Source organism: Nicotiana attenuata, chromosome 10 (genome assembly GCF_001879085.1).
Source record: "Nicotiana attenuata strain UT chromosome 10, NIATTr2, whole genome shotgun sequence".
Taxonomy (NCBI): Eukaryota; Viridiplantae; Streptophyta; class Magnoliopsida; order Solanales; family Solanaceae; genus Nicotiana; species Nicotiana attenuata.
In genome coordinates this window covers 37,330,570-37,344,983 of record NC_031998.1, presented here as the reverse complement: position 1 = coordinate 37,344,983, position 14,414 = coordinate 37,330,570, and the positions used below count along the sequence as shown (strand labels likewise).

The following is a 14,414-nucleotide window of genomic DNA, read 5'->3' as shown; positions in this document are numbered from 1 at the left end:
AAAATATCTGGCTCAGTTTAAAAACCTCTTTTTGAAAATATCCTTTTACAACAGTCAAGCAAATGAATGCGTATTCAGATAATGCAAGTCCGCACATAAGTCAGCCCCTCGGGCACAGCACTCCACTAACAATTAACACCAGGGCGTCTGGTAAACAGTGTAAGAAGTAGCATGAATGCCAATGAAATGAGAGTGCTGAATGTCATGACACGTAGTACAAACAGGAACCGATGCATGAATGCAATGCAATGCACATGACCGCTGCGGCATCGCAACCCGATCCATTTGGGTACCCGCACTCACTGTGGGGGTTCAGACTTCGGAGGGGCTCCTACAGCCCAAGCGCAATATCATCATAGCATCGCTGCGGCGTGCAGCCCGATCCATCCTCAGTCCAGAACATGCAAATGAGCCACTCGGGCAATGTCAAGTAATAGCTTTTAACTCAAAACATCAGAAAAAATGCAATTTAAGTCTTTAAACTTTAGCAATATGACTGTACATTTCAAAACAGGGTTTAACTCAGGACTGAAATCATTTAATATGTTAAGTGTCATGAAAACAGTGATAATAATCCCTAAAGGATTCAAACAATCGGCACGAAGCCCAAAACATGGCAATCAACCCAAATCACGATAGCATCAAGTAGGTTTCAGTCAATTACGCAGTAAAATCAACAACCGGGACGGACCAAGTAACAATACCCAACGATGCTCTACCCCACGCTCATACCTGGCGTGCAAGTCACCACAATACAGCACTATGATGTGCAAATCCGGGGTTTCAAACCCTCAGGATATCATTTACAAGTATTACTCACCTCGAACCGGCGAAATCCCTAGCTCGCGACGCCTTTGCCTCTCAAATCGGCCTCCACGCGCGTCGAATCTAACCAAAATCAGAGCGAATACGTCACAATATGCTAAGGGAACAATACCCAATCGAAAACAATCAAAAATTAGCAAGAATCTCGAAACTAGCAAAACCCGAGCCCCGGGCCCGCTTCTCGAAAAATTACGAAACTTACATTACCGGATTTCTCGTCTCGCCACGAGTCCGTACATACCAAGAACTCCCAAATCCGAGGTCAAATGACCTACCAAATCCCAATTTGAAAATATAAAAACTCAAGCCCTAGCTCTTCCAATTTTTACTCCAATTTCCATGAATTAAAGGTTGATTCTTCAATAAAATGACGTTTCTAGGTCACGAGACTTACCTCCAATCAATTCCCGTCAAAATCCTCTTCAATTTCTACCAAAAAGCTCTTAAGGTGGTCAACAATGGAGGAAATAATGAATGGGGTCGCGGATGAAATATTATAAAAAGCCCTCTGGACGCCCAGGTTTTTACCTTACGCGAACGCGGTCAACACCCCCGCGTTCGCAATGAACAAATTCCGTTGACCACAAATTACCTCTACGCGGACGCGACTCCAGGTCCGCGAACGCGATGCTCCAGCTCACCCTCTTACGCGAATGCGTTCGACCAACCGCGAACGCGATGCACAAACCAGGCAGGGCTCCAGGCCCCTTCTACGCGAACGCGAAGCAGCCCTCGCGAACGCGATGGTCTGCACAACTCCTCATCGCGAACGCGCTCCTAAGGCTGCGAACGCGACGGCCATTTTCCAGGCCTCTCAAATTTACTCTATGCCTTCGCGACACACCCCACGCGAACGCGATGAACAACACTTCTGCAACAACACAGCTGAAAACCTGCAATACTATAAGACCAGAAATGGTCCGATTGACCATCCGAAATCACCCCGAGGCCCCCGGGACCTCAACTAAAAGCACCAACTTATCCCATAACATCACTCAAACTTGTTCGAATCATCAAAACACATCAAACAACGCTAAAACCATCAAATCTCATCGAATTCAAGCCTAAGTTATTCAAAAACTTCCGAAATGCACTTTCGATCAAAAACCCGACCAAACGATGTCCGAATGACCTGAAATTTTACACACATATCCAAAATCACCTAACGAAGCTACAACAACTCTCGGAATTCCATTCCGACCCTCGGATCAAAATCTCACATATCAACCGGAGTTCGCCAAAATACTAACTTCGCCAATTCAAGCCTAATTCTACACCGGACCTCCAAAATCAATTCCGACCACGCTCCTAAGTCACAAATCATCCCCCGAAGCTAACCGAATCACCGGAAATCACATCCGAACCTTCTAACTCATAAGTCACGTCCGGTTGACTTTTCCAACTTAAGCCTTCCTTAAAGAGACTAAGTGTCTCATTTCTTATCAAAACCAATCCAAATCAACTCTCACACACCACATACCGATAACGAAACGTGAAGAAGCAATAAACGGGGAAAACGGAGCAGTAACACATGAGACGACGGGTCGGGTCGTCACATCCTCCCCAACTTAAATAAATGCTCGTCCTCGAGCGTACCCAGAGTTGTACTAGAAGCCAACCAACAGCTGAATAACCTTACCACGCATATACCCGGGGTGATCCCACGTCACCCTATCTCACATAGGTCCGATAATACATCATAGCTGAAATTTCACAGTCCATCAAGACCATAAACCGTAGAACCACCTTGCACTTTCCGAAATCATACACAAGATCAGGACCTCACATCTATACTCAGAATAAACCCGAACCAGCTGTAATAACCCATACCTGCAACCTCAGGTGAGATCATATGATATACCACATGGTCCAAACACTCGAAACGGTAGCCTCTATTCACAGCAGTTGCCTACAATAACCAAATACCGGTAGAAAACCTCTTATCAACTAAGGTCTTATTCCAACACTTTCATATAATGCCAACGATAAATGAATCATGCTATAAACCGTAACCATTTCTCATATCAACCATTCATGAAGCCGCTTCCCCTTTGACTAATACCACAACAGATTTCCGGGCTGAATCTCGATATTATCCTTCTAACAAGCTGAAATCAAATCTGTCCGTATTCATTAATGACTCCAACGATCACCTCGAATCCAACACACCACTCTGGTGACACGACACCTCAATGCAGGCCTAAGCCACAACTTGCATAATACATGCACCAATGAGGAACGGTCTGAATATACCCAAATCAGGACAAATGACTCAAACGAAAGAGTTGTACCTCAAGCTCATCAACACCATTACAACCCAAGGCTGAGACCCCGTCTCACCTCATAGAAATAGAATGCCTGAATCTACCTCGAAGGGTCCTAACTCCACGTAGCCTCGCTACAATGCGCGATCATATCCAAACACTGTTACACATGAAGCACCTCAAGTCACTATGATCAAAATCGACAGCCACGCACATTTGATGTCTGTAACCAAAGCAATTCATTACATCCACGGTGAAACCAATAACATACAACACGCAACCCGATAGGTCGTAACCAACATTCCATTTACCGAGCAACATCCAATTACTCTTCCCGCTCGACTTTCACTATGAATTCCCCAATAGAACCGCACCACATGTGCCTATAGCCAACAAGTCATNAACTTTAGCAATATGACTGCACATTTCAAAACAGGGTTTAACTCAGGACTGAAATCACTTAATATGCTAAGTGTCATGAAAACAGTGATAATAATCCCTAAAGGATTCAAATAATCGGCACGAAGCCCAAAACATGGCAATCAACCCAAATCACGATAGCATCAAGTAGGTTTCAGTGAATTACGCAGTAAAATCAACAACCGGGACGGACCAAGTCACAATCCCCAACGGTGCTCTACCCCACGTTCATACCTGGCGTACAAGTCACCACAATACAGCACTATGATGTGCAAATCCGGGGTTTCAAACCCTCGGGATATCATTTACAAGTATTACTCACCTCGAACCGGCGAAATCCCTAGCTCGCGACGCCTTTGCCCCTCAAATCGGCCTCCACGCGCGTCGAATCTAACCAAATCAGAGCGAATACGTCACAATATGCTAAGGGAACAATACCCAACCGAAAACAATCGAAATTAGCAAGAATCTCGAAACTAGCAAAACCCGAGCCCCGGGCCCGCTTCTCGAAAAATTACGAAACTTACATTACCGGATTCCTCGTCTCGCCACGAGTCCGTACATACCAAGAACTCCCAAATCCGAGCTCAAATGACCTACCAAATCCCAATTTGAAAATATAAAAACTCAAGCCCTAGCTCTTCCAATTTTTACTCCAATTTCCATGAATTAAAGGTTGATTCTTCAATAAAATGACTTTTCTAGGTCACAAGACTTACCGCCAATCAATTCCCGTCAAAATCCTCTTCAATTTCTACCAAAAAGCTCTTAAGGTGGTCAACAATGGAGGAAATAATGAATGGGGTCGCGGATGAAATAATATAAAAAGCCCTCTGGACGCCCAGGTTTTTCCTTACGCGAACGCGGTCAACACCCCCGCGTTCGCAATGAACAAATTCCGTTGACCACAAATTACCTCTACGCGGACGCGACTCCAGGTCCGCGAAGGCGATGCTCCAACTCACCCTCTTACGCGAATGCGTTCGACCAACCGCGAACGCGATGCACAAACCAGGCAGGGCCCCAGGCCCCTTCTACGCGAACGCGAAGCAGCCCTCGCGAACGCGATGGTCTGCACAACTCCAAAATCAATTCCGACCACGCTCCTAAGTCACAAATCATCCCCCGAAGCTAACTGAATCACCGAAAATCACATCCGAACCTTCTAACTCATAAGTCACGTCCGGTTGACTTTTCCAACTTAAGCCTTTCTTAAAGAGACTAAGTGTCTCATTTCTTATCAAAACCAATCCAAATCAACTCTCACACACCACATACCGATAACGAAACGTGAAGAAGCAATAAACGGGGAAAACGGAGCAGTAACACATGAGACGACGGGTCGGGTCGTCACATCCTCCCCAACTTAAACAAACGCTCGTCCTCGAGCGTACTCAGAGTTGTACTAGAAGCCAACCAACAGCTGAATACCTTACCACGCATATACCCGGGGTGATCCCACGTCACCCTATCTCACATAGGTCCGATAATACATCATAGCTGAAATTTCACAGTCCATCAAGACCATAAACCGTAGAACCACATTGCACTGCCCGAAATCATACACAAGGTCAGGACCTCACATCTATACTCAGAATAAACCTGAACCAGCTGTAATAACCCATACCTGCAACCTCAGGTGAGATCATATGATATACCACATAATCCAAACACTCGAAACGATAGCCTCTATTTACCGCAGTTGCCCATAATAACCAAATACCGATAGAAAACCTTTTATTAGCTAAAGTCTTATTCCAACACTTCCATATACTGCCAACAACAAATGAAACACGCGATAAACCGTAACCATTCTTCAGATCAACCATTCATGAAGCCACTTCCCTTTGACTAATACCACAACAGATTTCCGAGCCGAACCTCGATATTAACCTTCCAACAAGCTGAAACCAAATCCGTTCGTATTCATTAATGACCACCAACGATCACCTCGGGTCCAACACACCACTCTGGTGATATTACACCTCAACATCGGCCTAAGCCGCAACTCGCATAATACACGCGCCAATAAGAGACGGTCTGAACATACTCAAATCATGAAATGACTCAAACGAAAGAGCTGTACCTCAAGCTCATCAATACCATTACAACACAAGGCTGAGACCCCGTCTCACATCATAGAATAGAACATATGAATCTACCCTGTCATAACTTCACGCAACCTCGCTACAACGCGCGATCATAACCAAACACTGTTACACATGAAGCAACTCAAGTCACTATGCCCAAAATCGACAGCCACGCACAATTTGATGTCTGAAACCAAAGCAATTCATTACACCCACGGTGAAACAAATAACATACAACACGCAACCCGATAGGTCATAACCAACATTCCATTTACCGAGCAACATCCAATTACTCTTCCCGCTCGACTTTCACTATGAATTCCCCAATAGAACCGCACCACATGTGCCTATACCCAACAAGTCATGACATCCCATAGCACAAAAAGCAACTTATAGATCTCCCCAGATCCCTAAACAAGCTCAATAACGATAGATCCAACCTATCCCTCAACAATAACACTTGGGACTAACCAAGCTAACTCAAGCTAAATACGTAGCCACATTGGCCTGCCAACGAGCTCATTATCAAGAAGCCTGAAGCTGCTTCTTCCACTACTATAACTCCCGTCGGAGCCGTACAATACGGTGCCCGGCACCAAATCAACATCGAAATCCACAACTTTGCCCGGCAACATGCCCGGCCACAAGGAACGCATCCGAAAAGGTCACTCAATACCGGAACTGAATCAATGGTAGAAACCTCTGCACTGACATCCGTCGCGAAGGCCCTATTAAGGAAAGCAATCCTTCTCAGCCGTCCGCTGAAATTTTTTTTGAAAATATATACCACTCTGCAAGAACCTAATACAATGCACCTCGCCACTCAACCCGTGGCATTTCCGGCATAGCCCGTAGTACAATAGTCTAGAATAATCCAACACTAAGACAACTAGTCTACAATCCAATATCATATCCAAAATCTGGCATACCAAGCAAAGAAAGATCCACTCGGACCTCTATTTCCCAATAACCGCTAGACGGTGCCGATACACAATAATTGCATAGCCTGAACACGAGAACTCCTAGTCTCCAACTCCATATAGCACACAAATCACTATACCTGATCCCAAATTGCGCCGCAGGAATACATATCACACCTCAAGTACCCAATCATCCCACGAAAGGTATTCTAAAGTTTTCTTGTGCCATCAAACAAACTCAGATATCAACAGTCGATTCCAAATGTCGCAACACTACCGAAGTATTATCAGTTTATATCACATTGCCCTATTACTGGAACATATACCCCCGTCGAATCACTATGGTTGGCAATACCATTTTCCTTAATCATTTGAAGATCGATTCTTTAATCACCTGCAGCTGCCCGTGCTGCTTAGGAATTTAATGACTTTCCATTATGAACAGAACCGTAACCTTACACACACCAATCCCAATCCTCCACCACATATCGCATATACCATACCACACTAGTATAACATGAGAACTCCATCTCCCTTCCTAACCACAAACATCTACGTACTCCACTAGTCAAGAACTCTCCATCAATCCCATCAAGAAGAGAAATCATTACACATTCCATGCTTCGCATGCCCATAGGCAATTCATACGCCTCTAAACCACGGTAAAACTTATCAAGAACTCTCCCCCAATTCCATTGCACAAGCTAAACTGCCAGGACTGAATCCTTCTTCCCGAACCAAGCTAAGAAAGCTGTCAGAACTCAAGAGCCTTGCTGCACAATACCTGCAAAGCCCATTACCTCGAACACATACGAAGAATTAATCACATCCTTACCATACCGATTCGGTCTACTATCAAGCTATTCCATCTATCTAATTTCCCTTTTTGATTCATCATCCACTTGATATTTCTCCCTCGCTGTAGCATCACAATGCCTCAATCCAAGCTTACCACACGAGACTCAAACATAAGACCACACTGTCTAAGATCCATAGGCCACTGAATACTCTCTCAATTGTTCCCCGGAAATACCACATTCCAGAATACTTCACTCTAAGAACTTTCTGCGAATCTAAATTCGCTTCCTTTACTTTTCAGGTATCGACACATAGGATCCCATGATCAACATAAAAATACCACAAGTCTTGACATTTTCTATTGAAACACTGTCTTTAGTCACATACACCACCTTAAAACACCTGAGTGCTACATGTAGATTCTTGAACACATTAAAACCATTCTCGAGAGTCATTCTCTCTTATTCATCTGCAAATTACCTGATTTAACGAACAGAACCACTCATGCTTTATTGACACTCTGATACCGTAAAATGAGACCCTCATCCCAATACAACCAAGCAACTTCCTGCTCTATGCACCGAGCATTCTTTACCAACAACAACTCTAGACATTCTGAAATTATCATACCCTATGGAACATGATATAACCTTTGTCTAAATTTTGCTTCACTCGCCCATCCTCGGCTCAATTTCTGCAACTAGAACCGATTCGCCAGTATACCTCGAGACGTAACCAACATAGCACATAACCGTGCAATCAGCTAATCAACAGCAACCTCCCCAACTTGGCTCGAAGCCATATATCAAGATACACTTAACAACTCATAACACTTTTACTCTAATGATGCCACAATGTCAAGAACGAAGAACAATCAAGTTCAAGTTCAAGCAATCAAACTCAAGATCAAGAACGAAGTCAAATCAAATACAAGGCGTTCAAGATCAAGGCTACTTGTTCGCGATAAAATTCGTGGCAACAATCAAAGTGTTCGCGACGGATTAATCAAATTCAAATTCAAGATCAAGCTCAAAGGCCCTTGAATTTATACTAGAAAAGTAGAATCAGAGGAATCATAGAGATTGTACACTCAAATATTCGAAATAAAATACTACGATTGTTGCAATATTTTTTCGGTCTTGATTTTATTTTCTTGACGCGAATTTATTGTCTACATAGTCGTACTTATTTTAGCAACTCAGTAATTTTAAATTATGTTTGTTTTCATTATGGCTTATTAATAATATTTATTTTATACGATTTATTATCTTTCTTGTTGAATATTTTAGTACAATGCCATGACTCATCTCATATTTATGTTATTTTATTGAAAACATCTTATATAGTTCTGTCTTACTAGGATTAAAGAAATATTTGGAGCAAAAATTCTATGTTTTGTGCTATGAAGACTTTATGAGGAAAAAAAAAACAAAAAATTCAAGAAAAACCGAGATTAAAAAACCCGATTTTATTGATTTGGTTTGGTTTTTAGATTTAATAACCGACACAATTAGTTTATTTTGGTAATTGAAAAATCCGAACCAGCCTAAAATCTAAATTCACACCTATGTATACCCCTAAAATCTAAATTCACACGCATGTTTAAACGATTATAATTTTTTTTTTTTTAAATTGTATTTATTGAGATGTAGGGTATACGTACATACCCAGAAACTAGTATATTAAAAAGCTGAGGCCGGACGATCACATTTAGACATTTTATAGCGCAAACATTTGGTGGAAAATAAGAAAAGGAAACAACCATAGATTTCACCTAAAGATAAGGAGCATACCGAAATAAAAAGGGAGAGGGAAAAGTAGGAAGGGTTCCCTTGTTGGAAAAATGAAACACCAACATCAAGATGACAAAATATCAATCATCCAAATTCCAACCACAACCACAGCCACAGCAATTGTAACTGGAATAATTGCATACATAGTCCAAATAACAAACAAGATGATTGCCACTGCAACAAACAGGAAAAGTTTAGATAGTCAGAAGCTTTCACGATATATACTTATTTCCATCTAAATCCACAAGTACTCCGACAACAAATCCTTCTTCAGGATACGCAAAATACCCTCAGAACTTCAAAGTCAGACACGGGAACTGCCAAGACATCTACCGTAAACGTTTAATAGTAGGAAGTTGCTCATCATGGTATGTCACAACTCTTTTTGAGATCATTAAACCGGGTTGATTTACTGTTGCTTCTGCTCCAACCAGCTATCCACCACACAGCCTGATCTCTCGGCCACATAAAAATCGATCCAACCAAGTCAAGGTTCTTAATTTGAAAGCTCCCAATTCCAGCACCTACTGACATCGGTCTCTACTCAACCAGTTTGAATAGCTCGGCACAAGCTGCACCAAACCCACAACTGTCCATAAGATGACAACAGAAAAATTACGACATTTGTAAGCACAGGCAAATTAACATCGATAATCTTCCAGTACATTAACATTAACAACCTTGAGGTATTAAAAGAAAGGAAAAAGTCTGAGCAGCTTTACATTGGAGTTAGGCAGTAAAGAATTGGACAAAGCCCTACTTATTTTGTTCCCTATTCTGCCAAGTTCAGAAGGAAAGAAATACAGGCATCAGGATCTAACTCTTCATTACCCAGACTCTCCGAGGAATAACAGGACAACTGCCACCAGGAACCAGGCCAATCTGACACCGAGACATGGTATAGGCAAGTGTAGAGTAGTTCAAAGTAAATGCATAATCTTGGAAGAAAAGAAATGGAGCCATTAGCTTAAGCGTGACCCGTACTTCCTAGTTGCTCAGGACATGCGGAGCTTGTTCGAAAGTATCAAAAGATACCCGGAGAACCTATTCTTGTATGACTGTTCTGGACTTAGAATAATCAAAAGCCCGCTGACACAAACCACATGGGCACACTTAACAGGTCAAACAGTTGTCAGAACGAGAGAAGGGGGAGAGAAACGAGGAGAAAAGGCAGCGGCAAATACCTGCTCAACAGCGAGTGCCTGCAACATTCCAAGACCATCCATGCTGCAATAAAAAACATAATAACCTTGGCCACAATGCAATAAGATGGTTGAACTTCGTAGCAACAGGCTAGAGGACATTCTCCTCAGTAATTGTTAACCTGTACAGCATGGAAACACAATTGAGAGAATGTACACTTTGGTATATTGAAGAACAGTCTGATTCGTTTCAGTAACTTTATAATTAAAAAGAACAAGGAAGATGCATTTCACCATCTAGTCTCCCTATCCATCACACAAGGTAACGATCTTGCCACAGGGACTGTCCTCGATACTGCTGAGGCAGTGCAACAGATTGTTGATTTGCTTTCTGAATATCTGACTGCATGTGCACAGAGGGCACCTGTTTCCCAGGGAAAGGGAAGCTAACCATCCCAACTACGCTACCACTGTTGCTCACAGAGTGGTATGTTTGTGTTGATTGATTGTGAGAGTTATTGTAACCAATGCTCTGATGTGTTGAAGGTAACTGATATCCATTCAACCAGCTATAATCATCCATACGATAGATGGGATTGTTTTCATTCTTTAAGGTCAAAGCAGATGAAGAGTCATCTACTTTCGAAGCAGCAGAACCAAACCCTGGAGGTGGACCCAGATGCCTAACAGGTCGGCTCACTGGATTTTTCTTCATTCCTGTCGAGATAACTGATGAAGATTTTATTGACAAGCTATCTGAACCAGCTACTGAGGATGTAAGTGAACTGAAGGTAGATGGTATAGCAGCTTCTGGAACCTGGACATGAATATTATTCGCAGTGCTAAAATTCACAGACCGGGGTAAAGGGACTGAATATGCTGCAGGTGGAACCCTTTCTGGATGATTTAGCAACTCAGGTTCTGCAGTTAGCCCATTTCCCATCAAGTTAAGGCCCCCCACCAATCCATTCATAACAGCATCTTGCTCTACAGACCACATGGAAGCACTTGTTTGGATTGGCTGCACATATTGGGTATTGGTATGAGCAATGCTTGTTGGCTGCCTTACATTTGTACTCCAAGCATTCTGCAAGCTCAATCCCTCAAGTGCAGATGAAAATGGCCCCATCTCACTACAGATATTAACAGAAGCCATGCTAACACCAGAAGGAACACTGGCAGCGCTAATAACAGACACAGGAACTGCTAAGGTCATTGTATTTGAAGAGATGCCATTCACTTTTTCCATCACTGACGGCTTAAAAACGATAACTTCGTCTTCTTCCTCACATTCCACATACAATTGCTGTTTTGGCTGCAGATCTCCGACATTCAACAGTCCAGCATCTGGACTTTCCAGTTCAATACCACTTAATTTAGTAACTTCCCTGGAGCCATTAAGTTGATAATCATCAGAAGCTTGGGGCTCAAGGCCAATGACAAATTTCTTTCCCCTGGTGTCAAAATATATTCCCTCTTCTCCAACCCGGACCACATTAGCAAGAGCCTTTCCAGCTGCTATCATCCTCTGAAGACGTGCCTTCTTCTCTTTACTTCCACTATCACCACCAAAAGAATGTTTCCTTGAGAAGTCAAGGATAAGCTGAGCTGGAAGAAGAGGAACAAATCCTCTAAGTTCAAAGTCTTCCGGCAACGCAAGACGATTACCACTCTCACCTTCATCATACCTGCTCATATTGAAAAAACATGTTTCATCTTCATCTTCATCGACAAACTTAGACCCAGTCGACAAGAGCTTATTAAAGAAAGTGATGCAGTTCTTCCAGAAAAAAGATCTAGCCCTTGCTTGTTTTTCCTCTGATTCATTACCAAGTGCAATATCTTGATGGCACGCCAACCATTCTACGAAAACCAAAACACCGGGCAATAAGAAGCTAGATGAGGGATCATTTAATTGGATACATCTCTCAACCACATGACCCATGAACTCAAAAGCAGCAGTAAATGCATTCTGTAGAAGAACTGATCTCTGTAGAATCTCAGAATATGATTGATTATCACTTTCCCTTATCACATTATGGATGGTGAATATTAAGATGGCGACGAGCCTGACAATTGCCAGTCTGCAGTCTGCAGCATCTAAACCAAAATTATACTTCTCATCAGACCCAGAAGAGAGAAGCTCAAGCAGATCAGCTTTAACCGATGACAGCACTTCTTCAAACGTCTCCAAGCTGATCAAAGATGGTAACAATATAGTGTCATCACTTAGTTATGGTGTGTCCAAATAGCAGATATTTTTTTTAGATAGGGAACATACCTAGTGCGTGTGAAGAGGATACCATTCAACCGAACGAATCCCATCCTGAAGGTTTTGAAGATTTCAGATATACTTGAAGCTTTTTCCTTGGGTAAACTTGCTTCAACCTTTACATCTTTCAGAGGCTTCCTTGTTTCACATTTACCTCGTCCTTTTCCAGTTGTACGTGAAGGTTCTGCCTTGATGAACAAAGCCTTAGCATCCCTTGGCAGCTGGGAGTAACACTGACGATTCTGTCATAACAGAGAGATCATTTTTTTATAAGGACCATAACAGAGAAATCATGACACTAAGTCAAGTATACGACCCATTGCAACAGTAGAAACAGTCCAAATGAGAAGTACAGATGCCCAGAAAACTTTAACATGAAAGAGTCTTTGGGCAGAACTTGAACACTTGAAAAAGATCAACATACACTAGATAAGCACATCGTGGTCACTCCTTGACAACAAAAAGAATGGAAATCGAAGTTCCATAACCAGCAGCAACTGAAAAGATGTATATCGGAGTTCCACTACAAGATCTCAGGAGCTTCCTATAAATGGATTTAGGTGTCTATATTGCTTGATAAAGAAAATTTCATAATGATATAATTTAAACGTCATCTACACCTTTGATTTATATTGTTCTTTTTCTAAATAAAAATTCAAATTTCCTTTTGATTTTATACTAACCATGGGAGTAACACTGACGATTCTGTCATAACAGAGAGATCATTTTTTTATAAGGACCATAACAGAGAAATCATGACACTAAGTCAAGTATACGACCCATTGCAACAGTAGAAACAGTCCAAATGAGAAGTACAGATGCCCAGAAAACTTTAACATGAAAGAGTCTTTGGGCAGAACTTGAACACTTGAAAAAGATCAACATACACTAGATAAGCACATCTTGGTCACTCCTTGACAACAAAAAGAATGGAAATCGAAGTTCCATAACCAGCAGCAACTGAAAAGATGTATAACGGAGTTCCACTACAAGATCTCAGGAGCTTCCTATAAATGGATTTAGGTGTCTATATTGCTTGATAAAGAAAATTTCATAATGATATAATTTAAACGTCATCTACACCTTTGATTTATATTGTTCTTTTTCTAAATAAAAATTCAAATTTCCTTTTGATTTTATACTAACCATGGAAAGTATGTATTACTACTCTCAGGTTGGATCAATTTTTTCTACTTTCTCATCACCTCTACCAAATGAAACTTTCTCAACCCTGGATTGGACCATCTGTGGTTAGAAAAGTCCTTAGTACGTTGATTCTTTTTTTTTTCGAATGAGGTAGTTTCATTGATGGCATCAAGAAGATGTGAAAAGTACAAAAAGAAAGTCAGCTCCATTACATAGTATTATTTAATATGAAATCAGTGATAACAAAATCCAAAAGTGGATCATTTACAGAAGAGAAGTTATTCCATCAAAAAAGAAGACGAAGACAACTGGCTTTTAGGGAGTGATTTGGAGTTGAAATTCCATCAAAACATTACGACTTCTTTCCGTCCATACACACCAAAAAATACTTGCAGGGACCATTTGCCAGATTTTTTAATTGATTTTCCAGCTTTCCCTGAACTCCGGATAAAGATCTAAAACAAAGACCAACAAGATCTTAATGGAACAACTCAATAAGCTGCTTACCTTCTCAAACGCAATGATTAAGTTGTCCCTTGCAGTGGTAAAAGGATTCTCTACTGCAAGACTACGAAAATACCGATAGATTGCCACCAACTCATCACTGGAATAGGAAGCCAGTATTGCAAGCTGAGAAAACAGCACAATCAGCTAATCTTTTCAAATATAAACAATAAGATACCAACTATTGAATAGGAAGATTACTCAATGATCTCTTCTTTCCATGCCTTAACACCACCCCCC

At 41.6% G+C, this 14,414-nt stretch overlaps 1 protein-coding gene across 3 annotated transcripts in view; it reads right to left on the bottom strand.

The window, feature by feature from the left end:
• Positions 9,134–14,414, bottom strand: part of LOC109233295 (protein SMG7-like) — a 7,950-nt gene continuing 2,669 nt past the window's right edge. Inside the window, exons 4-8 of one of the 3 annotated variants that reach the window (XM_019399120.1) lie at positions 14,178–14,300; positions 12,534–12,766; positions 10,547–12,447; positions 10,295–10,434; positions 9,134–9,699 (exon numbers count right to left, since the gene is read on the bottom strand). In XM_019399120.1, the coding sequence (XP_019254665.1) occupies positions 10,566–12,447; positions 12,534–12,766; positions 14,178–14,300 (2,238 nt within the window). In that variant the 3' untranslated portion in view covers positions 9,134–9,699; positions 10,295–10,434; positions 10,547–10,565. Of the gene's footprint in view, positions 9,700–9,751; positions 10,200–10,294; positions 10,435–10,546; positions 12,448–12,533; positions 12,767–14,177; positions 14,301–14,414 lie in introns of those variants that run through there. The other 2 variants (XM_019399119.1, XM_019399121.1) reach the window with 2 other exon arrangements.